This window comes from Mesocricetus auratus, unplaced genomic scaffold (assembly GCF_017639785.1).
Source record: "Mesocricetus auratus isolate SY011 unplaced genomic scaffold, BCM_Maur_2.0 Super-Scaffold_100047, whole genome shotgun sequence".
Lineage (NCBI taxonomy): Eukaryota > Metazoa > Chordata > Mammalia > Rodentia > Cricetidae > Mesocricetus > Mesocricetus auratus.
In genome coordinates, this window is record NW_024429224.1 from 5,725,344 (window position 1) to 5,751,012 (window position 25,669).

Below are 25,669 nucleotides of genomic sequence, written 5' to 3' on the forward strand. Positions count from 1 at the left end.
ACAAGCCTAAAGGCCAAACTTTTATAATTAATAAGTCTCTGTGTCGTTATTTGTGAGCTGGTAGCCAAAGAAATATCCACCTACAATCATACTTTTTCGTTTCAAGAATATTAGTAACTGTACAATCTCAGTTTTTCGGGGGTTTTTTGTTTTGTTTTGTTTTTCAAGACAAGGTTTCTCTGTACTGTTTTGGAGCCTGTCCTGGAACTCGCTCTGTAGACCAGACTGGCCTCGAACTCACAGAGATCTGCCTGCCTCTGCCTCCCGAGTGCTGGGATTAAAGGCATGCCCAGCCAATCTCAGATTTTTAAATCTGCAGTCAACAGGTTCGATCCCATTCAACTCTTCAACAATGTCAAATTAATTCAAGAGAAATCAACAGAATTCTCCAATGGTCATTTTACAACTTTTTAAAACTATATCAGCTTATCAACAGGCTAGTGAAGTAAATTCATCAAATGAATCTCTACAGAGTTAGTGCATGAGTCAGATGGTAAAGTATTCCCTCCACAGGGGACAGCTTCCAAAGCTCTATCACCTCTGCAAACACTGCCACTTCCAGCCAAAGATGGGCCACACGTATGGCACTGTTTCCATAAAACTGCATGAGCTACTGGCATCCTAACCATCCTAGCTTGTGCGAAAGCTTCCTATGATTACACTTGCAACAACACAACTTCTAGGCATAATTCTGTGACTATATCTCATATGTTTAAATGTGTATGGCTATACTGTTTTTCCTATACATACAAGTTGATGATATACTTTAACTCATAAAACAGCAACAGCACAGAAAGAAACAATGGAATCCTGAGATTTGCAGGCAAATGGATGACACTAGAAGAAACCATTCTGAGTGAGGTAACTCAGTCACAAAAAGAGAAACATGGCATGTACTCCCTCATATATGGAATTTAGACATAGATCTGGGGAGTGCCAGCCTACAATCCCATGGGCCAGAGAGTCTGGAGAACAGAACCTTCATCCAATGGCTGATGGAAGAAGAGGCAGACTCCCACGGCTAAGCACTGAGCTGAACTCAAGAAAGCCAGTAACAGAGAGGGAGGACTGATAACCAAAGGGATTAAGACTAGGCTGGTTTAACCCCCAGAAACAGATGACCTGACAAGGATTCACTCTTGAATCCCAGGCTGATGCCTGGGAATCCAGCATGGGACTGATCAAGAACCCCTGAATGTGGGTGTCAGTGAGGAGGCCGAGGTAATCTATTGAGCCTTGGGCAGCAGATCAATATTCATCCCGAGTATACACATGGACTTTGGACTCCCATCCAACAATGTGAGGTACACTCTCACCCTGAACTCTTGGGGGAGGGTCTAGGCCCTGCCCTGGATGAAATGACAGACTATGGACACCCTCAAGGAGGGCCTCACCCTCCCTGGGGGAATGAGGGTATATTGGGGGGGAAGGGCACGGAGGAGGGGAGGGAGAGAGGGACCTGGAACTGACTTGTGAAGCAACCTTGTTTCTAATTTAAATTTAAATTTAAAAATAAATAATAAAAAAGAAAAAAACAGTAACAGCAAAGCATTATTAATAATTTTAAAGATCATAACAACATCCTATAACAGGTTAAACTGAGAAATTGTTTATTTCTACACCTTCCCACTTAACATTGTCCCACTAAGTTAACCACGGGTAACTAAAACCATGGAAAGCAGACTGGGGTTGGGGGTTAGAGTTAGAAGATCAAACACTTTAAACATATGATGCCTAATCTAGATTCTGGGCATACAAACACACTTAACCTACCTGTGGTAGTTAAATTAAAAAGGGCCCCATAAGCTCCTACGTTTGAATGCTTGATCCCTAGTTAGAAGAACAGTAACTAAGACACACATCTGGAGAACTTACATTGCAAGGAGCTTTAGGTGGTATTTTCAATGTTACAACTAACTTGCTACATGAACTCTATAAAAGTTTTATAGCCATACTGGAGAAAGAAACGGTCCCTTATTAACAGTGCTGTGTGCTCTACTGGTTCCACAGAGAAACAGGCAGAGCAGGCAGGAGTAATATTCTGAATGTGTTTCTAGTAGGGTTGTGCATGAGGTGGTGATGTACTAGCCCTATCTACTAAGACTAATTTTCACTTTAGCCTGACAACACTTCCTCTCTAGTGCTCTGTCATGGGGAAATAGAAACCATCAAGATGTTTCGCTTGCTCTCACTTGCACATCTTCCTGTCTTTGTTCCTTGAACCATGGAAGAGCCCTCTTCAGCCTGGTTCCTCCCTTGTACACAAAGCCCACGCCCCTTCTGCCAAGCCAGAGTATTATTCCTTCATTCTTTCTTCCATTTTCAGTTAGTCCAAGCAATACACATAGTAATGTTCATTCAACAAAGAAAATCCAACTCCTTTTTCCTAGTTACTGGCCCATTTCTCTATTCCTGAAAAACACTGCCTTATCATCACTCAATCCCAGTCACTCAGACACACACCACTCCACCAAATTAACTCTCATGGAGATTATAAAACCAAACCAAAGAAACCCTCTCTCCTGACTCTAGCTCAATTTTAATCATCCCACAGGTGTCCTGAAGTCTTTGAAATGTCACTTCCTCCCTTTTAAACAAACGCTGTTCTCACTGGCTTTCAAGGACTCTACCTGACCTGGTTTGTATTCTCTCACAGACCACCACTCCTCAGCCACCTTGTGGATTCCCCCCTTGGCTCCCTGGGTCACTGAAATTCTCCAGCACTTGGCTTTGACCTTTTACTCCATCAACATTTACATCCTGAGAGACTTCACTATATGTAAAATCTGCCTTGGAAAAAAAAGTAAATAGGGCTGGTAGGTAAGATGACTCAAAGGCACATGCCACGTAAGTCTGAATACCTGAGATTAGATCCCCAGAACCTACATAAAGGTGGAAGGAAAGTGACTGCATCAATTCTCCTCTGAATTCCACATATGCTGCACCCGACACACACACACACACACTCACTCACACTCACACAGACACTACACACACGGTGAAGACATAAATAAATATCCAATATCTATGTTGGTGACTCCTAATGACTATTTCCAGGCCTAACATCACATTCACACACATTCATTTTACATCTGACATTCCCACTCGGTGCCAACAAGTTATTTTTATTTTATATGACCATAAACAAATTCTCAAGCCTTTCCCAAGTTGATCTTTCTTCAATGTTCCCCTTCTTTTTTTTTTTTTTTTTTTTTTTTTGGTTTTTTACAAGACAGGGTTTCTCTGTTTTGGAGGCTGTCGGTCTAGCCTGGCCTCGAACTCACAGAGATCCGCCTGCCTCTGCCTCCCGAGTGCTGGAATTAAAGGCGTGTGCCACCAACGCCCAGTCAATGTTCCCCTTCTAAGTAGCAACTCAATCCCATGATGCCCCAAGCGTGGAAGCTGTCCTAACTCTCCTCTCACACATCCTGTATTCTACCCATTAAAAAATCTGAAAAAAAAAAATCCACAGTTTCTATAGATACTGAATTAAAAGTATAATCTCTAAAACCAAAAGAAAAGTGAAATGAAAGAGTCTACATGTAATAATGAGTTAGTAGTTTAATTTTAAAGAAAGAAATTATTAAGATTTAACCCCATGATAAATTTGTCTGTACATTTCGTAACAGAATATTTTGTTCAACAGACAAAAAAACAAAACAAGCTGTAAGTCTTCTTAATAATCACACTGCTGGTAAGGATGCTGGTATTTCTATCCAAGACCAAGGTTTTCACAATAAGCAGAAAAGACACATGAGCTTTTCTCATGCCAGGCACATGGAGCACATGCCTGTGGTGGGAGGAGGGTAAATCTGAGGCCAACCTGAGAGACAAGCAAGATAGTGAGAGCTTGTGAAAACAGAACAGTAAATACTCTAAGTCATAAACTTACATTTCAGTTACAGCATTAACCTACTTGTCTGTGCTTACCCTAACAAAACTAGGAGAAAAATCCTAACCCTGTAAACCACACCAGCACTCGGTCTGCAGTTGCTGTGGTTGCCACTAAAAAGAACCATGATGCCTTGAAGAAACTTGTGAAGCTAGATTTGGGAAGAAATAGGAGCGAAGAGGATAATGGTATTTCTAAAACAAAACCATAGCTATTATGAAGGAATTCATTACAAAGGCTAGCCTGAGCTACATAGCAAGATACTGTCTCAAAACAAAACAACCATGAGTTTATAATGACACAAAAGAAAAAAAACCTTCATTGGCCACCTAGATAGGACCCTAGGAAAAACTCTCATAATTCTGAAATCTGTGAATAATAATAAAACAAAAGTGTACCCACACTTTCTTTGTTGAAGGAATGTATCTAAAGATAACCAAAAACTACATTATGGAAAATTTTTCATACATAAAAACTAATTAACAGATGAAAAATGGTGAATAAAGTCAAAATACACCATTTACAGCCTCTGATGAAATATTGCATCCAGTAACACCCAGCAACAGCCACTCAACCCATGTGTGAAAAGATGTTGAGAGCAACTTAATGAAGGATAGGCAAACACCTAACTCCATCACGACTCTTAAACTCTCAAAAAAAAAAAAACCCACCAGGCAATTTCCTGATATAACATAAAAATCATCACAAAGAAAACACTCTTACTAAAAATTAAACCCTAACCTGATCCAATTTTTGGCTGTAACTGACAGTTTACAGAACACAGCAAGAGATATTTATTGTTCTTTTGTTTTGTTTTTTTGAGACAGTGTTATTCTACATAGCCCTTGCTGTCCTGGAATTCAAGCTGCAGACCAGGCTGGCCTCAGAGTGCTGGGATTAAAAGCACTCATCACCATGCCTGGCTCAGGAACAGACACATATTAAGACAACTGGGATACAATTATTCTTCAACAAATAAATTATCAGTAAAAATTAACGAGAACGCATACACTGAAAAGGAAGTGAGGCATTTTAGCTGAAAGTAGCATGTGAAGATTAACAAGACAGCTCAGTGGGCACAGGTACTTAACAACCTGTGTCAACCCCTGGAACCCAACCTCACACAAAGGTGGCAGGAGAGAGCCAGCTCCATAAAGTTGTGCTATGACCTTCTGCATGCTCCATGGCGCACACACACATACACACACCACACATGCATGCACGTACGCATGTGTCGAGAGATGGGGAGGAGAAAAGGAGGAGAGGGAGTCAGGAAGAAAAGGTTAGCTTTCATGGAATCAGTAGGAAGAAGAGCATTCCAAGAGAGCTCACGATAGTTACATTGATTCTCCTAGTGACGAACAAAATAAAAGAGATGAAAGAGTTTTGACAAAATATAAGCAGCAGATAAAGAATGAAGAAATGGTGCTGACCCCAAATTCCCAAGGATGATCAAAAGGATTTAAATATAACATTTGTTCCCAGGAGAGAGCATGTGTTTGAAAGATGTGTGAAAACAAACGGCTAGAGACTGGAAAGATGGTTTAGCAGTTATGGGTACTTGCTGAGCGGACCTGAATTTGATTCCCAGTGTGTCAGTCAGGCAGTTCACAACCCCCTTTAACTCCAGTTCCAGGTGTTTCGATTCCTTTGGTCCACCGCGCATAGGTATAGACACACAGAGACATAATTTTAAAATAAAACAAAGTGCTACCCAGCTTGCCAGGCAGATGCTCAGTGAACTCCTGACTCTACTTTTCTAGTAGGCTTAAGGATAAGAATGCTAAGCTGTGATGATAGATAGAGCCTCACCTACAGAAAACTTCAGAGACAAAGAGCCATGAAGCAGCATGGCCTGCAGATCAGCTTCTCAAAGTATAAACAAACATTAACATTAATGAGCTATTCCAGAAATATGATCACAGAGTCAGTTCCTGAAATGTGAGACAGAAAAGAGAAGGAAACTTAGGGAGGGATGTGTAAATACACAATGAACAGAGTGATTGCAAATGAAAGCTGGAGGGGGTATGCATTTCTCCAGCACGCTCTGTGAAATTCTCAACAGAGTTAAAGCTGGTGGGATGAGCTGGAGAACACGCCAGCTGAAGACAATTCGCTAATTGGAAATGGACTGCTTGCTGCATAGAAAGCAGAGGCGTTCAACTCATGCTATAGTGAACGTGAAAGTGAAGAAAGCAAGTAAAGCGTAGCCCAAGAAACAGCTTAAGATATCTCCTGTCTTCATTAGAGGAGATTCATAGCAACTGCACTGAAATACACAGGAATTTCAAAACAAGGTGAAGGATAAAGTGTTTTCAGGCCATGTTAAGTATAATGGAAAGATGTTTAACAGAAGCAGACTAAGGAAGGAACCCAACCTCAATCTCTCACCCACACATACACACACACACACACACACACACACACACACACACACACACACACACACACACAAATGAACATGCCCATGACACATAATCAGTGAGATCTATGAAAAAGAAAAGGTAGACCAGGCCGGCTCTAAACTTGAGATTCTTCACCTGGGCCTCCCGAGTGCTAGGATGACAGGTGTGTCCTGCTGTACTCAGCATGTCAATGGGATCTCTGTCTGGTTCTGCACAGGCATCATTTAGAGGGAGGCACTAAAAAAATTGGATCTAGTGAAAAGACACTGCAGAAGAAGACAAGAGGGAAGACAAAGCTGGATGTGAAATGTGGCACAACCATGTTTCTTTCTCGTTGTGTGACTGTGGTAAGCTAATCGCGTCTCCCCACCTGTCTCACCTGTAATCATAAGCAACACCACCTCCACCTTTGCACAGGGTGAAGAATATGAAGTGCCGAGTACAGCATCAAGAAGCCCTGCTTGGCCCGTAGCAACCATTAATACTGCAAGCCTTAGAATTACTGAGCAGCAATGGAGACAGTCAACAAAGATTTATGTGGCATCTATAACTTGCCAAGGAGATATTGGGAGAACAAAGAGGACATTTCTTTTAAAGGAAAAAACAAAGAGAGTGTCTTAGAAAATGATTCAATCATTACAAACTGTTTTAAGACTATTCTCAAGACTGTGCGTGCATACTCAAGCAGAGGCCAGCGATTGTGTCCTGTGTCTTCCTCTGTCATTTTTCTGCCTCATTTTGCTGAAAACGAGTCACTTATTAGATGTGGAACTTACTGCCTGGCAGGACTGGCTGGGCAAAGGCCCAGAGGTCATCCTACCACTGCGCCCTCAGCACTGGAATTTCAGGCCTGCCACTGCACTTTCTAGAATGATTCATCTCCAAAGTAATCAAGACTTTAACATTTTTTCTTCGAGTTGAAAATATGCAACATGGCCAATCTATGTATGCATACAGTGTATGAACACAAAACCTCAATGCTAACAATACCAGCAACAGAATGGATTTAAAGCTGAAAGCACATATATGCAAAAAAAAAAGGTTATGGTCATTGAAGCAAGGGAAAGTTTAGATTAGGACAATGTAAATGAGACTGGCAAGACAGTTCAGCTGGTAAGGGTCTTGGCTGCCATGCTGAAGAACCTGTGTTCAATCCCCTGAACCTAAACGATAGGAGAAAACTGATTCCTACAAGTTGACCTCTGACTCCATACATGCAGGGTGGCATGTGTACATGGGTGTGCACACACAAACAATAAATAAAAGAATGAATGAATAAATTAAAAAATAGAACTATATAAATGAATCTATAACTTAAACACTCATGTGAATAAGTATATGCTACCCTTGGTCCCAAGAAGGTACCAGAGTAATGGTTTTAGAAGATGCCCTCTTCCCGAATTAAGCCCTGTAAACCAGTGTGAAAGGGGGTCTACACCAACAGAACCAATGCACACAAGTGACAGAGCTCAAAGCTCAATCACAAATGGTATCACCCAAAGGACTTAGAAGGACAGATTAAAAATGAAAGATCATATATAATGGTATAAACTAAGTATACAAATCCCAAATCATAAATGAAAGTTATTTCCATTTACCTGATTGCTTAGAATTTCTTTCTTTCCATTGAATATTTTTGCATTTGATCTGGTTTTGTCTCTCTTTGCGGAGTCGTTCTAATCTCTGAGCTTGAAAAGAAATATTATAACTATAAGTTTGTCAATGAAAGTTTACTATAAACAAAGACATAATTAACTACCTTTATATGAATAAAGATGTTTTATATTTCATATGGAGGGAGAAAGTCATAAAATTTTAAAGGTGGCACCCCTGAAAAGCAAATACCAACAAAAACATGAAAATATTCTTGATTTATAATTGAAATTAGAGGATATAAAACATTAATAGAGATCATAAAGATAGTATTAACATGGAAGAGAATAATAAAATGTGAAAACTTCTGTGATTAATATGACATTTCATTATATAAATCATTAATAACGGTCTTAAAGGAATTTTAATGCACAAATGAACTGAAGTGAATATTACATTACAGGAATAAAATTACTGTTATGAATTACTCTACCCGCTTCAAAAATTAAAGATAAATGAACTCAGACTAGACTATTAAAGTTTTAAATATAAAATCCTTTATCTAAAAATCATGAAAATTATAAAATGTCAAAGCTATATAAATTAGCATAGCTTTTCTTCAGTGGGCTGAAACAGTTTATAGGTAGTAAAATAAATGATTTGTATCTTTGTAACATTAGTCAAATCTTAAAAAGAACAATTTTTCTTTACAAAACTTTAAGACTACTTTAAAGATTTAAAAACTAAATTCCTTGATCAACAATACAGCCTATAATTTCAATTAAGTGCTAGCACCTCGGTTAACTAAAGAAATGTCAGCACCAAGAGTCACCTAAAATTACACATTTGTGATTATATTGCCACTGGCTGATCAACCTCAAACATCAGGTCCTTCAAAGAACGATGACCAGTATCCATTAGCAGCTACTGCTGCTCATGGCCACAGCTGAGAAAAATCACAACTCAGACCTCTTACAACTTGTTTTCTCTTGCTACTCTTCCACACCCTATTCAGGCACACAAATTAACAATAGGAAAATAACTAAAATAAATTTTACTTACAAGCACTTTCAAGGTGGGAATTATACATTCCTTCCTTAATATTGTGGGAGAGGGACACTGGAAACAATCTTGCCCGAAATTTAAAAACTATGCTGGCAAATGCATTCTTTTTCTTTGCTTTTTTCAAGACAAGTTTTCTCTGTGTAACCCTGTTTGTCTTGGGACTAGCTTTGTAGACACCTGCCTCTGTCTCCCAAGTGCTAGGATTAAAAGGTGTGTGCCTCCAATGCCCTGGTTTGCAAAAAAAAATTCTGACAATGTCACTATACCTAACCAAATCCACTGAGGAAAAATACATTCCACTGCAATTAGTAACTATGGAGGGTGCAGTCACAGTAATAGCATCCTAATGTTCTCACTGGGCAGCATCTTCTTGGTAAAATCTACCCAGCCTGTCACAGAAGATATCATCATAGTGACTTACAAGGGTGTTCCAATTAGAGCACTAAGCACCAATGGCTCTAAATTACATGCAAACTTCACTCAAACACTATTTTTATAAAGTCTCTCTAGATACTGGGAAGTGATATTAGTTACTTTCATCTTAAGGACAAACTATTCTTTTTGATATCACAGATACTACATTCATTGTGCCTTTCACTGTGAGGTGTACCCAGCTCTGCCAATAGACTCCCATGTTAACATTTTACATTTGGAACAGGAAAATAAACATTTTCAGTGCTGTTCATCTCTTGCCACTCCCTTTCTTTGGGATTAACAGGTTACTGCTACTGAGTCTCATTATATTTTATGATGATCTAAAAAAAAAGAATCTTGAATCCCAGACTGATGGCTGGGAATCCAGCATGAGACCGATCCAGATCCTCTGAATGTGGGCATCAGTGAGGAGGCTGAGGCAATCTATTGGGCCTTGGGTAGTAGATCAGTATTTATTCCTAGCATACAAATGGACTTTGGGTGCCCATCCCACAATGAGATATGCTCTCTCAGCCTGGACTCTTGGGAGAGGGTCTAGGCCTTGCCCTGGATGAAATGACAGACTATGGACAACCCCCATGAAGGGCCTCACCCTCCCTGGGGAAACGAAGAGGTATTGGGGGGGGGTTGGTGGGAGGGCGTGGGAGGAGGGGAGGGAAAGAAGAGGGAGCTGGGATTGACATGTGAAGCAACCTTGTTTCAATTTAAATTAAAAAATAAAAAAAAAAAAAAGATCCCTGCCAGGCAGTGGTAGCACAGGCCTTTAATCCCAGCACTCGAGAGGCAGAGGCAGGCGGATCTCTGTGAGTTCGAGGCCAGGCTGGACCGACAGCCTCCAAAACAATACAGAGAAACCCTGTCTCGTAAAAACCAAAAAAAAAAAAAAATCCCTAAAATACCATTTTTCATATGTATGCATGTATGTATATGTATTTATATATGTGTTCTCTCTTCCCTTCCCCCTCCTCCCTCCACTCCTATCAATAAAAGCCTTGGCACACTGCATTCTCCTGGAAAGATTACAAAAGCACTATCAACTGGACAATGGACAATGATAAGCCTCTATAAGAACTAAATATATATGGCAAATTTGAGCATTCACAAACCACTGATATCAAAGGTTAGCGATCAACTAAAGAAAATCAGGGGAAAGCATCAAAACAGGAGCATTTGTGCCTCCCTCATCCCATGTATGAATCCTATTAAAACCCACCCTCTTGCCCCACATCCCACTGCTCCTCCAGGAGTTGGGACTTTGTTGCCTGCACTCCTAGGCTAGCCTGTTCTTGTACTGACTTTGTTGCCTGCACTCCTAGGCTAGCCTGTTCCCATATAAAGAGTTCATTGTCATCCTAGAATCTCCTCCAAGGAAATTTACTGGGTGGCTCTCAGGTCTCAAAACAGAGCCTCTTCCTTTGCTAAAGGTAACATCTACCTACATAAGGCTCTCCTGTCTACTTCCTCCTAACAGCCCCGCACCCGTAGTTCTTCCACTTACACAAGAGATGCTCAGGCACAGTCTCTGACTAGGCAGAGATTCTCTAAGGGACTTGTTCCAACACTGCCCATTATCTCTTGGCTGACTACTGATCTGAAGCTAAGAAGACAACTAAAGACAGTTTACCTGTGTTTGAGCGTCTTCTAATACCAAAGTCCCAGCTTGAGGTAATATCGACAGACTGGGCATACACGTAGCCCTGAGTCTCACCACTGCTTCCCTGAACTTCTGACCCACTGTCTCCAGGCACAGAAGGAGGATGAGTCTTCTCTAGGTCAACATCATGATCAATGAGAACCATCTCACACATTCCCGTGTCATCACTGGTCACGTGTGACTGTCGAATATGAGCTAGAATGATAGTTGGATTGTCCAAGAAGGCCATCCTTTCTGTGGGCCAGTTTCTTTAAAAGGCTATTTTCTCCTCTTCATACTGTTTCACAGGCTCACCTACCTAGAAACATGATGCACACAGCAATATTTAAGAAACATGCAAAACATGGCTGAATCATTTTTCAAACAAACTCAATGTGGTAAAAGTCTACCCTGAAAACCAACATTATCCCTGTACCCAGGAGCTTAAATGGATTAAATCTAAACTGAAAGGAAGTCCTTATAAGCACCAGTGCCTATGGCTCTCTTGCAAGCAAATCACAGCAACACTTAGCAAGGCTACTCAAAGCAAGGAAACACATCGTAATAAATGTTTTCCTTCCTTCTCCCTCTACTCCATGCACCGGCTCATGACGCTGTGAGGTCTAGAGTGAAGGTACAGGACAAGGTGTTATCAAAGTGATATGCTACAGTACTCACCTGCACTTACAGTTTAGTCTCATGGCTATAAATTTAAAAGGACAAGAAGTTTTTTGAGCTGTCAGGGATTTTACAAAAGTTTATCACCAAAGTAATTTTGCTCAATAAACATTTTTTCTTTCTCTTAAGATATTATGTTGGGCTGGAGAGATGGCTCAGAGGTTAAGAGCATTGGCTGCTCTTCCCAGGGTCCTGAGTTCAATTCCCAGCAACCACATGGTGGCTCACAACCATCTGTAATGAGATCTGGTGCCCTCTTCTGGCCTGCAGACATATATGCAGGCATAACTCTGTATACATAATAAATAAATAAATCTTTAAAACAAAGGTACTATGTTTTAAAAATAAAAGATGTGTTAATCAAAACTGCCTTGCCACAAGATTAATTTCCTATTTTAGAAACCTAATTATAAGAACTGCTTCCTTCATCCTGTTAAAACTACATGTAATAATGTTTATTATACAGACTAGATCAAACTTTCTCAGTTGGCTGGGAATATTCAATAGAGAATAATACATACTGTGTCTAGGAAATAGACCCTACAAACCAAACTAATATTTTGTTGTTTGTTTGTTTTCTTGTTGTTGTTTTGTTTTTCAAGACACTGTTTTCCTTAGCCCCAGCTGTCCTGGAACTTGGAGATTTTCCTGTCTCTGCCTCCTAAATGATGGGATTAAAGCTGTGCATCACCACCACCTCAGCAAGACCCAACTAGTTTTAAATCCCTAGAAATCACAAAAAAAGACAGGTGTGGGGGTTGGTGATGGCTCAGCAATTAAGAGCACTGACTGCTTTTCCAGAGGACCTGGGTTTGTTTCCCAGCACCCACATGGAGTTCACAAACATCTGTAACTACAGTGCAAGGGAATCTGACAGCTGACTTCTATAGATACCAACCACACACATGATACACACATATACATACAGGCAAAACAATCATGTACATAAAATCAAGTAAATCTCAAAAATAAAAATCTGAGCATAGAAGAAGCATTGGCCTGTAACCCCAAAACTAAGGTAAACAGAAGCAACAGCATCACCCGAGCTTGCTGGTTGCTGGCCTAGTTCCAGGTACAGAGACCCTATTTCAAAGGAATAAGGCAGAGAGCTATTGAGCACAACACACACTGTCTTCACTTGGTCTCATACACATGGGCATGTACACCTGAATACATATACAGCACACCCACACACACATATTCATAAACACTCACGGAACACAAATACACACCTTTGGGGCTGGAGATAAAGAAGGGTACTTGGCTAGCATATACAAGGCCCTGGGTTTGGTTCCCAGTAGAAAGACAAGGGAAAAGAGAGGGAGAAAAGATGAAAGATTCTTGTCATTTTTCTTCTAGAAAGGGAACATAGGAGAAAATCTAATGACATAAATCATGACAAATAATTGATTTTTAAAATTTTTCAAAATTCTGCCTGCCATATCTAGTGGGTCTTAAAGGCACTAATATTAAAAGGAAATGTGATTGAAGCACATTGCTAATCAAGAAATTTAACCAAGACACACTAATATTTACTCTCTTTCCTTTATACCTGGTTTACGGACTACATCTCTTACAGAGTCTAACGAAAAATGCAAAGCTAAGTATCTCATGCCTAAACAAAACTTTATGCAGGACAGGCCTGCTATGCCTCCAATATCATGTGGTAGGTATTCTACATTCCTGAAATAACAGATCTCTTTAATGTTAACATGTCAGTATATTGATGAAATAATTACAAAATTGAAAGTGAACATTTAAATTCCATTTGTAAAAATGAAGTCTTTTCTATAACCATAGAGGGGGCATGGAGCACAGAATGCCTTGTAAAGAAGCTGATCTATCAGCCTCAGCCTGCCACCTGCAAGCCCCCTGCAACAATCAGCTATTTTCCCTCCATGAAAGGCAGGCAGCTAGCCAATGGCAAAAGGGTTGTCCCTTTCACCTTCACACCATCTAGCTCTCCTTGCAAAACCAAATGTAGTGAGTGTTCTGGCACCAAAAACCAAATAGCAAGGAACAGAAAAAAGGTACACTGAAGTACCTCCCCCAACCCCCCCAAAAAAACCCTAAAACAAAAAACTACAGAACTTTCCTAGTAAAGTGAATCTGCTCCAGCACAGCTTACAACAAAGGAATGTGTTCAACGGCCCTTCGTTACAAAGGCCTCAACACACTTCAGCATCAGCAGGCAGCTCTCTGTTAAATAGTCTGACTCTATGCACTGATGAATCTGTGTGATCTGATCCACATCAGCTCTGATAGGAAACTTCCACAGGACTTCCCTGGGAAGCATGCTATTGGGGTGTCATTTCTGGGCTACTATGAGGTGTTCCTGCAGTTCCATAGGACAGGGGTCTTAGCACCACATCTCTCTGGCAACAAGGATGCTACACCAAGCAGGGTACTCAATACAAGCAGCTGCTCAAGCATGTCAGGTGTGTAGTTAAAAAGAGGGATAGCATTCCATTAACACAGACATGAGAGCTTCTCACCAATGTGCCTTTCAAAACTGTCACCTTGGGACACTATCCACTTATGCCAACACTGCTCTTCAGAACCATGACAGTGTTTTTAAAATCTCTTAAAAGCAGCTATGCATCATTTGATTTCTAACAGACAATCAGAACAACAATGAAGTAGGTTTTTTTTCTGTTCAATTGTACAAAGAACAAAACGATTTTTAAGAACTTATAGTGACATGTGTCCTGAGACATTGCACTCTCATTAATAATAGGAAGGAGTGAAAATGGGTACTTGCTAGAGAAATTTGGTATGCTTATCAAACTGTAAAACATAAATACTCTATGAAACCCACTATAGACCTTGCCCCAGGAAGTAACTGAGCATAAGTGTTTATTTCAGAATACACATACACACACACACACACACACACACACACACACACACACACACATTTGGAAAATATACTGAAAATCTAAATGTAACCTAAACATCCAAACACTCATGCATACAATGGAATATTATGTAGTAATAAAAAATATATGGAACAGGATGGGAACCATGAAGACCTGAGTGCAAGTCCTGGGCACTTACGTAAAAAGCCAGGTATGGCCACATACACCTGTGACTCCAGTGTTGTGAGTGACAGAGACGGGAAGAGGATCCATGGAACTTGCTGGTCACCAGCCTAGAGTTAGCTTCAGCCACATCACAAGAAAATAAGATAAAAAAAACAACAGAACAGTACACCTAATGTCTCTGGCCTCTCCACACATGGGTCCACATGTGCGCAATCACACAGATATATATATAAAATGGTAGAGGACAGGTAAACAAAATATGATATATACATTGGCTAGTACATGAGTCTTAAAACCTAGGAAACAATACTTCAAAATGGATGATGCCTATGGACATTATAACTAAGTGAAATGTGCCAGTCACAAAAGAACATGTACTCCTAAGTGTTCTCATATGGGCCACCTAGAGCACACACATTTTGAGTGACACAAAGGTGTAACATGAAAAATAAAAGACCCGGAGACTGATACTGGGGTTCAAACTTCAAGATGAAGATCAGAAAAGCAAAACAGCCAAGCCAGTAGATCTTACATCTACCCCAGCTGAAATGTCAATCCTATCTCCAGGAATCCTCGGAGGCAAAAGCTCTCAGTTCCTGCCTCCTCCTCCTTTTATTCCTTTCTCCACCCAGCCATACCCTCCTGTCTGCACCTCCCTCGTTCTGGGATTAAAGGCATGCGATTCCAGGTGCTGGGATTACCTTTGTGTTAGCTGTTTCTCTTGAGACTGGATTAATTTCGTGTAGTCATTGTGGCCTTGAACTAACAGAGATCCAGCTACCTCTTAATCTTGAGTCCTGGGATTAAAGGTGTGTACCACCACCACCTAGCTTTTATAGCTAACTAGTATGACTGCTTTGATATTTTTATCTCCAGTGGCTTTAATAAAACATAAACAGAAAGGAGACTGGTAGCTTCCAGGGGTTGGAGGAAGGAGGACTGAGTCTGTTCAGTACTATTTTCAGTCTAAGAAAATGGAAAATTCTCAAGATGAGTAGTGATGATGACTGCCACAAAACTGTATATTGAAAAGTCGTTAAAATGACAAATTTTATGCTATGTATATTTTATTAACAATTGAAATTTCTTAATTTAATCTAATTTTAAAAGGTTTTAAACAAAATTAACTAGTTTAATCTCAATTTCAATGATAAAATATTGGGTTATTTTTACATTTATATGTGAGATAGAACCAGTGAGCAAGAGACTAGAGGTAGAACCCAGGACTTCACAAATAGTGAACAGTATTAGTCCCTTCTTCCACTTTTTACTCACAGGTTCTCCAAAGCATATTTGTTTACTAAAAAATTAAAGTAATAGTACATCTAGGTAGAAGTAAGGACAATTGCAAAATAACAGATTTTTTTCTTCCTTTATTTTTTATCTTATTTTTATTTTTTGAGACAGGGTTTCTCTGCGTAGCCCTGGCTGTGCTGGAACTCTGTAGACCAGGCTGGCCTCGAACTCACAGAGATCTGCCTGCCTCTGCCTTCCTAATGCCATCACTTGCCTGCTTTTTCCTCCTCATTTTTGAGACAGGGTCTTATATAGTGCAGGCTAGCCTCAAACTTGCTATGAGACTGGCCTTGAATTCCTGACCCTTCTACCCCCCCTCCCACATACTGGGATTACAAGTGTGTGCTACCACTCCCAGTTTTAAAATGACAAGTATTTTTTATTACATTAATTTTAAATAGTTTGCTTCACATGTCAATCCCAGTTCCCTCTCCCTCCCCTTCTCTTGCATCCCTCCACCATCCCCCCCAGCCTCCCACCCTATCCCCACTTTCTTCCACATAGGGAATATCCAGAGTCTGTCATTTTGCTCAAGGCAGGGTCCAGGCTGAGAGATCATCCATCTTTGTGTTATGGACACAAAGTCCAAGTGTGTATGCCAGGGATAAACACTGATCTACTGCCCAGGGCCCCATAGGTTGCCCAGGCCTCCTCACTGACTCTCACACTCAGGGGGTCTGGATCAGTCCCATGCTGGCCTCCCAGCTAATAACAGGTATTTTTAATGTACAGAGTTGGTCTCCTTGTAAAAGGATTCAGCACGTATCTGCTTAGTTCCTACTACTCTATTAAAAGAGGGTCCTGGGCCGGGCGGTGGTGGCGCACTCCTATAATCCCAGCACTCGGGAGGCAGAGGCCGGGCTGGACCGACAGCCTCCAAAACAATACAGAGAAACCTTGTCTCGTAAAACCAAAAAAAAAAAAAAAAAAAAAAAAGAGGGTCCTGATATAGCTTGGATACTACATACAACTCCTCACAACTGTTTCCGTTCATTAATAATCACAGGACCTGACTGTGATAACTTGGGACACAGTTGAAATCATTTTCAGCAGATTCTGATGAAGATCAGGTCTCCATCTGAACCTCCTGAGGACAATGATTATAGGCATAAGCAACCACGCCCAGTTCTGAATACTCAAGAACTTTATATGCACAAGCTCCCAAACTTTACTAGCAATGGTTACTAGAAAAGCATGAGATGTAGCATGACAAAACACATACGCAGAGTGGGGAAATTAGCCATGGAGGCAGTGATTCAGGATAAAATAGCATGTATCCATAGGTCTGCTATAGTTAGATCACAGCATTCCAGATACATCAGCTACCCTGAAGTTACTGCAAAAGCTAAAATTATTTTATCCTTCTTACATGAATTAATTTATATAACCATCAAAATAACCTTTTTAAGGTAGTTGCTATCATAAGGCAAAGTAACACATGCCTTTAATCCCAGTACTTGGGAGGCAGAGGCAGGAAGATCTCTATGAGTTCAAGACCAGCCTGATCTAGATAGCAGAGTTCCAGACCAGCTATATAGTGTCCTGAAAGAAAAAAAAAAAAAAAAAAGGCTGCTATTTTTTAATTCTCCATTTTACTGACTGAAAAAAAACAAAGAACCCAAGGTACAGGAAAAGAGTTAAGAAAAGAAACATGGTCAGAGCACAGGTTATTAACCATCGTGCTACAGCCTCAAAACAGAGTCACAACTGTCACGACAAGACTGTTCATAAACATGGTCTTAATAAAAATTTTAAGATATGAATTTGTACAGCTGGCCGGGCGTTGGTGGCGCACGCCTTTAATCCCAGCACTTGGGAGGCAGAGGCAGATGAATCTCTGTGAGTTCAAGGCCAGCCTGGTCTACAAGAGCTAGTTCCAGGACAGCTTCCAAAGCCACAGAGAAACCCTGTCTCGAAAAACCAAAAAAAAAAAAAAAAAAATATATATATATATATATATATGTATAGCTGTACATAAGACATTTAGCTACTCTGTTAATGCTACAGAAATCTTTGTACAACAGCAAAAAATAAGCCGGACCGGTAACAATAGTTGGAAAGATAAACATTTTTCAAAAAAGTTTCTACATGAAAAGAAATCTACTTTTGACCTAAAACACAGAGATCTAACTTTATCTCAAGTTAGGTTTAAATACATTCTGTTTGGCTGATTTGCTGCAATGCTGGGGATCAAGCCCAGGAGCCTTCTGTGTGCCTGCCAAGCACTCTGCCACTAAGCTACACCCTGACCACACCCCAAAGATATGTTCGAAATCCTAGTTTATGCAACCTCAGCTATAAATCCATAGCTGAAGTATTTCATCTTTCTTCAAATAACTGATCCTAAGCATTGAGCCCTCCTTGTACTCCTTCACTCCCTACGGACCTGCAAGCAACAGTATGTTTAAACACTTTCATCCAAGCCAATGCTTAGAAAGAGCCTCTATCTTCTTCTCTTTCAAATATCATAATCACTGCTCCCCACAAGCAGACCAGCAGCCCTCACCTGCAATCTGTGAAAACCTGCCTGAACAAGCAACAACCCGAGGCTTCTCAAAGGTCTCCAAACTCCCAATCAAAAATTACTGCTGCCCCATCAATGTGTCATATAAATGCTGGCATGTTAATTGTGTATTTATAAGATTGTTAATGGTTAGTTAATTTACCTCCCACACTATTACTGTACTTGAAATGATTTAACGTCTGCTAAGGGAGTTAACATGTAACAGCAGATGTGAGTTGGCTTTTATGTTGTTGTTGTTGCTTCTAACTTTCTACACTGTTCCCCAACTTGACACTGTCAGTATTAGGCATAATAACCCGATTCCCATTCAGAAGTCCTTAAGACAGACTAACAAAGGCAGCCATTTATCTACCATGACACAGGGTGGTCACAAGTTAGGATGACAAAACCCTTTCATTATATATGAAGTTTCCATTCATAGAAACCAGCAGACCATGTTTTGACTATAACCAACATTCTCTCATTTAGTTACAGTTCAGAATTTATACCTCCTAGAATTTGAAAATAATTGAAATGACTATTAAAACTAAATGCAGTTTATTGCTTCTGAATTTCCTCTCTAACTCTCTCCAACATAACTTTAAATTAAGCCTTCATCTATCTTGTGGACTAGCAAAAATGGCTTTTAAAAATTGTTCTGGGATTTCAAAGCTTCTCTATATGACTACACCTAACTTCGGTGTATAGTAACAATGAGAATATATATTTGGAGCTTATTTTATCTTCCTCCATTTCTACTTCCACACTCTGAGTAAAAGCACTTTAAGACAAAAAAAAAAGAAAAGAAAAGAAAAAGGCAAAGAGATGCTTGTGCGTTGTTTTGAATGAGATTCATTCACTAACCATCATTTAGAGCAAGACTGGAAATCTGTAAGAGCGTGCCCCTCCACAGGCTGATATCAACATCGGCACTCTTGCACACAAACCAAATAGGAACACAAAGCAATGCACATACCAACTCCCAAATGACTATGCCTTCCAAGAAACAGCAAAGTCCTGGAAATGAGGTGGTGGCATTTTAAGGATGGCTGGGCCTTGCTTAGGCAGAAATACAAGGATGTTAGTGACAGATGACCCATGCTGAGTTCTTCCTGTGATCAGTACTAATCAATTATCATGTAACAATCAGACTAGGACGCACTAACTAACCATCTCTGTTTGGTAGGGTTTGTTTGTCTGTTTATTGTTTGTTTTTTGCCCCATCCTTAAGTCTGGGTTTGCATTATAATTGACACTGATCAAATGTATAAAAACTAATTGTATGAAATTTCAAAATCTTGTTCTCTAGATTCCTGGCTATAGAATACTTCCAAATCATCATCAAAAGAAAAACTGTGTGTTAAATATAATGTTCATGTAGGTATGTATACTTGTATGTGCAGGTACCTGAATGTGTCTCTGTAGTAGAGTTGGATACGGAGTGTTTTCCTCAATCACTCTCCACCTTATTTTTTGAGACAGGGTCTCTCTCTGAACGTGAAGTGCAACAATTCAGCTATACTATCTACCTAATGAGCTTCAGGGATCCACCTGTCCCCTGGATCCAAATCCTGGGTTACAGGGACACCTCATTAACCCAGCCTTTATACAGGTTCTGGAGAGCTGAATTCAGGTTCTCATGCTTACATGGCAAGCACAGGACTTTACCAACTGAGCCATATCCCACAGCTCCCCAAATTAGTGTGTGTGTATACACACACATGCCCACATGCTAAGCAAACACTTCTACAGAGCTACATTCACAGTCCCAAGAAATGTGTTAGATTTGTTGTTGTTGTCATTTGTTTTGTTTTTGTTTTTTCAAGGCAGGGTTTCACTGTGTAGTCCTGGCTGTCCTGGAACTCACTCTGGAAACTAGGCTGGCCTCAAATTCAGAGATCCACCTGCCTCTGTTTCCAGAGTACTGGGATTAAAGGCTGGGCTAACACCATAGCTAAGAAATCTGGTTTTAAAACTCATTAATTACAGTCTATCCTATGATAAACTATACCTCTTTGTTTTAAAAGAAAAAATATATACGCCATTAGAGCAAGTTATGGTGGCACAGGTCTATAGTCTCTGCACTTGGGAGGTGGCAGCAGGAAGACCACAAGTTCAAAGCCATCCTCAGCTACACTGCAGGTTCAAGGCCACATGAGACAGTATCTCAAAAATAAAACAAAAAAAACAAACAAACAGGCAAAAAGAGCCACAGAACTGAAGAGGTGGCTTATAGTGATATATTACTTATAATTTATTAAAGCTTGCCTATAAGGATTCAGAAAACCAAAGTCAGCCTCAAGCTATAGAGATCAAGAAATGGTGACACACATTAAATCCCAGCAGCCAGAAGTGAGGCTTAAGAGACAGTTGGATCTCTTTGAGTTCAAGGTCACCCAGGGATACACAAGAGTGAGTCTAAAAGAGTAACAGATCACACACCTTTAATCCCAGCACTAGAGGGGTATAAAAGATAGGAGCAGCGTCTTCAGTAGTCAGTAGGAGACATTCATTCTCCAGCCACCCTGAGGAGTGTTACAGTCTGAGGCTTGGTGAGAGCTCATGGAGACAGAACCAGCCCATTCAGCCTGAGGTAGCGGCAAGAAGCTAGTGGCCAGCTGTTTTGCTTTTCTGATATTTAGCCTGGAGCTTAAATTATTAGTCGCTGGATATTTTATTAATTCGTGTTACAGTGGCTCATTGGTAAGAGCACAAACCGCTCTTCCAGACGACCTGCGTTCTGTTCCCAGCACACAGGGAGGTAGCTACAATTGCTCCAGGTCCTAGGGATCCTCCAGCCAATTCTGGTCTTTCCTGGCGCCAGCACTCCTTCCTATACACATACTCCCACTCCACACACCTTTCATGATTAAAATAATAAATCTTCAGAGCAAGAAAACACTACTAATATTGACAGTCCAGAAACACATGCAATGCTTGTTCTTGTGGGGTTCAGTTCCCCAGAACATACAGAGGCTTTCCTAAAACCCAGTATCAATAGTACAGTCTGGGGAGAAAAGGGTTTTGGTGTTATCCTTTCTCAATTGATAACTTAAAATTCTGTCTACAGATATTCCTGATAACAAGTACAAAGAATGTAAGCACTAATCACTGAGTAATAATTAATATATCAGCCATATATAAAGTTCCCAAGACCAAATTAGACTACAGGATTGCCCGCTGCAGGGGGGGAGCGTTACAAAATAGCACTTTCAGGGTCCTGAAATAATGTTAAGTAACAAACAATAGCAGTCAAACTTGTGACAACCTAATCATCTACAATGCTCAAAGCTCCAAACCTGATAACAATTTCAGCCGTTACAAGAAATTTACCGCTTTGCTGCAATGTAGCCCTAAATTATTTTTTCTATTGGGTGTTGTCTCTTTGACATAATAGACTTGATTGGCAAGTAGAAATAAATAACTTCAGGTTTAAGATCTCAAGTAAAAATGTTTATAGTGTTATCTAGAGTTAAGATACAAACAATGTCAAAGCAGCTAGACAAAATGTTTTCGATGTGAAATCACTGGTTAAGGACTAAGCTGTAAGCAACACTCACCTGCCTCTCAAGTACTCCTCACACATTTCACTCATCTGATAAAGGCTACATAGCACTTACTATGTGTCAGCCAGAGACAGATCCTTGAGAGAAAGCAGACTTGACCACTGCCCTTATGGATCATGGGGGAGGGGGACAGCGAGACACAGAGAGAGAGAGAGAGAGAGAGAGAGAGAGAGAGAGAGAGAGAGAGAGAGAGAGAGAGAGAGAGAGAGAGAGAGAGAGAGAGAGACCAATTTCTGAAAGTCTGGCCTCTTGGCATCACTCACCCACTTTGTTGTATGGCTACCCCTTTTCTTGAGTGTAGGTGAGACCTTACAGGCCACAGTCAACAGAACATGACAAAGGTATGAAAGGCACAATCCCTTGGTGACATTCTTTCACATGAGACTTCTCAGTCAAGTGAAGAGAAAAATTGTCAAACAAAGAGATTCCCAAGGGCCTCGAAGAAGCAAGGGGTGATACTGAGAACCATGCAGCAATGACCAAGGGCTCAACACTGAGAACGCCTCAGTCATTACCTGGAAGGAGCAGCGAGGAACACAGCCTACCACCAACCTAAGAAGCTCATCACCAGCTAGCACCTTCATTTCAACTCTGAGATTCTGAGGAGAAACCTCTGAGAGCCCTAGGTTGGTGCTGCTTTAAGCCAGAGGTCTGCACTGATCCGTCACACAGCGAGCCCAAAGGGCCTCCACATGAAGCACTGAGGGCTCTCCACAACCTGGTTTTGTCATCAGCCCTTCTGCCCGCCCTCCACCCCCTGCAACGCTCAGGAACTCCGCCATCTTCTGGTCTCTGGTAATGACAGGCTCTTGAAATGAGAGATGCTCTTCTCCAACACAGCCAATCCCTTTCTTCAGTCAACACAAGCATCTCACCCCGGAAAACTCTTCTCTGAATCCCAGGGCCCACATGGCTTCATAGGCACTTTATTTCTGCCTTCATTAGTTATCTGTAGGAATATCATTTCTAAGGAACTGCTCCAAACTGTTTGATTCAATTCTTGACTCCGTAAGGCAGTTATTTTATGAAGGTATGAATCTTCCTCTTCTTAAATCACTTGCTGAAGACTCAACAGTGGCAATGGGGATAGGTGCCACTAACATGTGGATGAACACTAGGAATATTGCAAATCATGTCACAGTGCACAGGAAATCACCCACAACAAAGAACTGTACCATCAAAACATCAGTATCAACAATGCTGAGGCTAAGAATACTTAATAAGTGACCTGAAAAGACATGTGGTCACTTCTAATTCCCTCAGAATCGTTTCTGCCTAAACCAAAGAACTTCACTACTAAAATTTATACTCAAAACTTCTGCAATCTAAACAATTCCTACCACTTATTTTAGTACCTATTACAAACTCCTACCATCTGTGTTCTGATAGTTTAATGTACTAGGGAGACCTAGAGCTCAAATCACTGCTATAAAAACAAACTGCAAGTCAGGCACAGTGGTGCACCCCTTTAATCCAAACACTAGCAAGATAGAGGCAGACAGGTCTCTCTGTGAGTCCAAGGCCAAGTCTAGTCTATATAAAGAGCTCCAGGACAGCTAGGGCTACATGGTGAGACCATGTCTCAAAACAAAACAAAACCAACAACAACAATTAAACCAGAGCTGGGTATGTCAATCAGTTGGTGAGTGATCACTTTAATGCATGAAATCCTAGATTTGATCCTCACACTGCATAAATCAGATATGCATGATTATTTATAATCATGGCACTTGGGAGGTGAATGCCAGAAGAACAGAAATTCAAGGTCATCAGTGGCACAAAACAAGTTCACATTACTTGGACTGCTGGAGAACATTATAAACAAAACACATAAACAAAAATCACAAGTTGCATTTCCTCATCCTTATTCTACAAAGCCTGTCTGCCTGGCTGGGAAGATGACTCAGTTGATGAAGTAATAGCCATATGTTGGGGTATATTATTTTAAGGTGTGTTATTTTTCTTTATGTTGCATTTGTTTAACTCTGTGAAGCTGTGTTACTTAGCCTGTCTAAAACACCTGATAGTCTAATAAAGAGCTGAATAGCCAATAGCGAGGTAGGAGAAAGGAATAGGTGGGGCTGGCAGGAAGAGAGGAGAAATATAAGGAGAAATCTGGGAGAAAAGGATCTGGGGACGAGAGAGGAAGGAGGAGGACTTCAGGGCCAGTCACCCAGCCACCCAGCCACCCAGCTACACAGTCAGACATGGAGTAAGAAGGAAAGAAAAGGTATACAGGAATAGAGAAAGATAAATGTCCCAAGGCCAAAGATAGATGGGATAATTTAAGAAAAGCTGGCAAAAAACAAGGCAAGCTAAGGTCAGGCAGTCATAACTAAGAATAAGCCTGTGTGTGTGACTTATTTGGGAGCTGGGTGGTGGGGCACCAAAAAGCCAAAAGAGTAAAAATCACACTAGAGCTAGCAAGAATGAGGACCTGTGAGCATGCCTGCAATCTCAGCACTAGGACGTATTGGGGGTGGGGGGAATCGTGAGGATTTACGGGGACTGCTGGTCTGCCAGTATAGCCGAATCCGTGAGCTCCAGGTCCATCTAAAGGCTATTTCAGTGCTTCTCGACCTTTCTAATGCTGTGACCCTTTAATATTGTTCATCATGTTGTGCTGGCCCCCAACCATAACATTATTTTCATTGCTACTACATAGCTGTAATTTTGCTACTGTTATGAATTGTAAATATGTGTGTTTTCCAATGGTCTTAGGTGACTTCTACAAAAGGGCTGTTTCACCCCAAAGGGGTGAGAAAGGCTAAGAACCACTACTCTATCTCACATGAGAAAACACCCAACATTATCCACATACAAGTGAACATACTTAGACACACATACAATTTTTTGTTTTTAAAACCTGCCTGCCTTTCTTTACTTGGGTACCTCTTACTCATTATTCAAAAGTCCAGCTCTGTGGTCAATTTTTTCAAGAACTTCCAAATGAATCCCAGGTAAGCTGTTCCTTTATATTTCCATTGCATTGCATGGCCTGTCTACCTCTAAGTAATGAATGTACCCATAACAGTTACTAAACATTCAGCAACTAGGTACTGCATGCCAACAACTGCCAGGCACTCCTATAGACACACAACAAACACACAGGGTGTACACACCTACAGTCCTACCTTCATGGAACTCAGGTTCTAACGAGTTCAGCAAACAAAGCATGTGCTCTATGGCAGCTAGAAGCACTGGTGGAGCAAAGCACTGGGAGAGCAAGCCACACTAGACGGAGTACTGGGTTGCAACTGCAAACAAAGCAGCACAGGAATGGACTGTTGCAGTGCTCTGACTTGCCACCTAAACAGGGGAAGCCTTGTGCATGTGAACATTTGAGGAAAAAGAGCCGCCAAGCTAAAAGTCCTGCAAGCTAAAAGTCCTGCAAGCAGGACAAGCAGCATGGGGGAAGAGCTGCAAAAGCAGGGCAAATCTCTACAGATATTCCAAGACAATGAGGAGTCAATGGAGGACTGCCACAGATGGAGTTTCCGTCCTGCCCCATCCTGCTGCCCTTCAGTCCCAAATAAACACACAGAAGTTTATATGAATT

General features: G+C 40.8%; 1 protein-coding gene across 8 annotated transcripts in view; it reads right to left on the bottom strand.

The window, feature by feature from the left end:
- Positions 1-25,669, bottom strand: part of Mapkap1 (MAPK associated protein 1) — a 218,349-nt gene that overhangs the window by 176,745 nt on the left and 15,935 nt on the right. For 7 of the 8 annotated variants that reach the window (XM_040735547.1, XM_040735550.1, XM_040735549.1 and 4 more), the window contains exons 2-3: positions 11,015-11,342; positions 7,896-7,985 (exon numbers count right to left, since the gene is read on the bottom strand). The exons of the other annotated variant lie outside the window; for it this stretch is intronic. In XM_040735547.1, coding sequence (XP_040591481.1) covers positions 7,896-7,985; positions 11,015-11,273 — 349 coding nt within the window. In that variant the 5' untranslated portion in view covers positions 11,274-11,342. The remainder of the gene's footprint in view (positions 1-7,895; positions 7,986-11,014; positions 11,343-25,669) is intronic. 8 annotated transcript variants of the gene reach the window in all.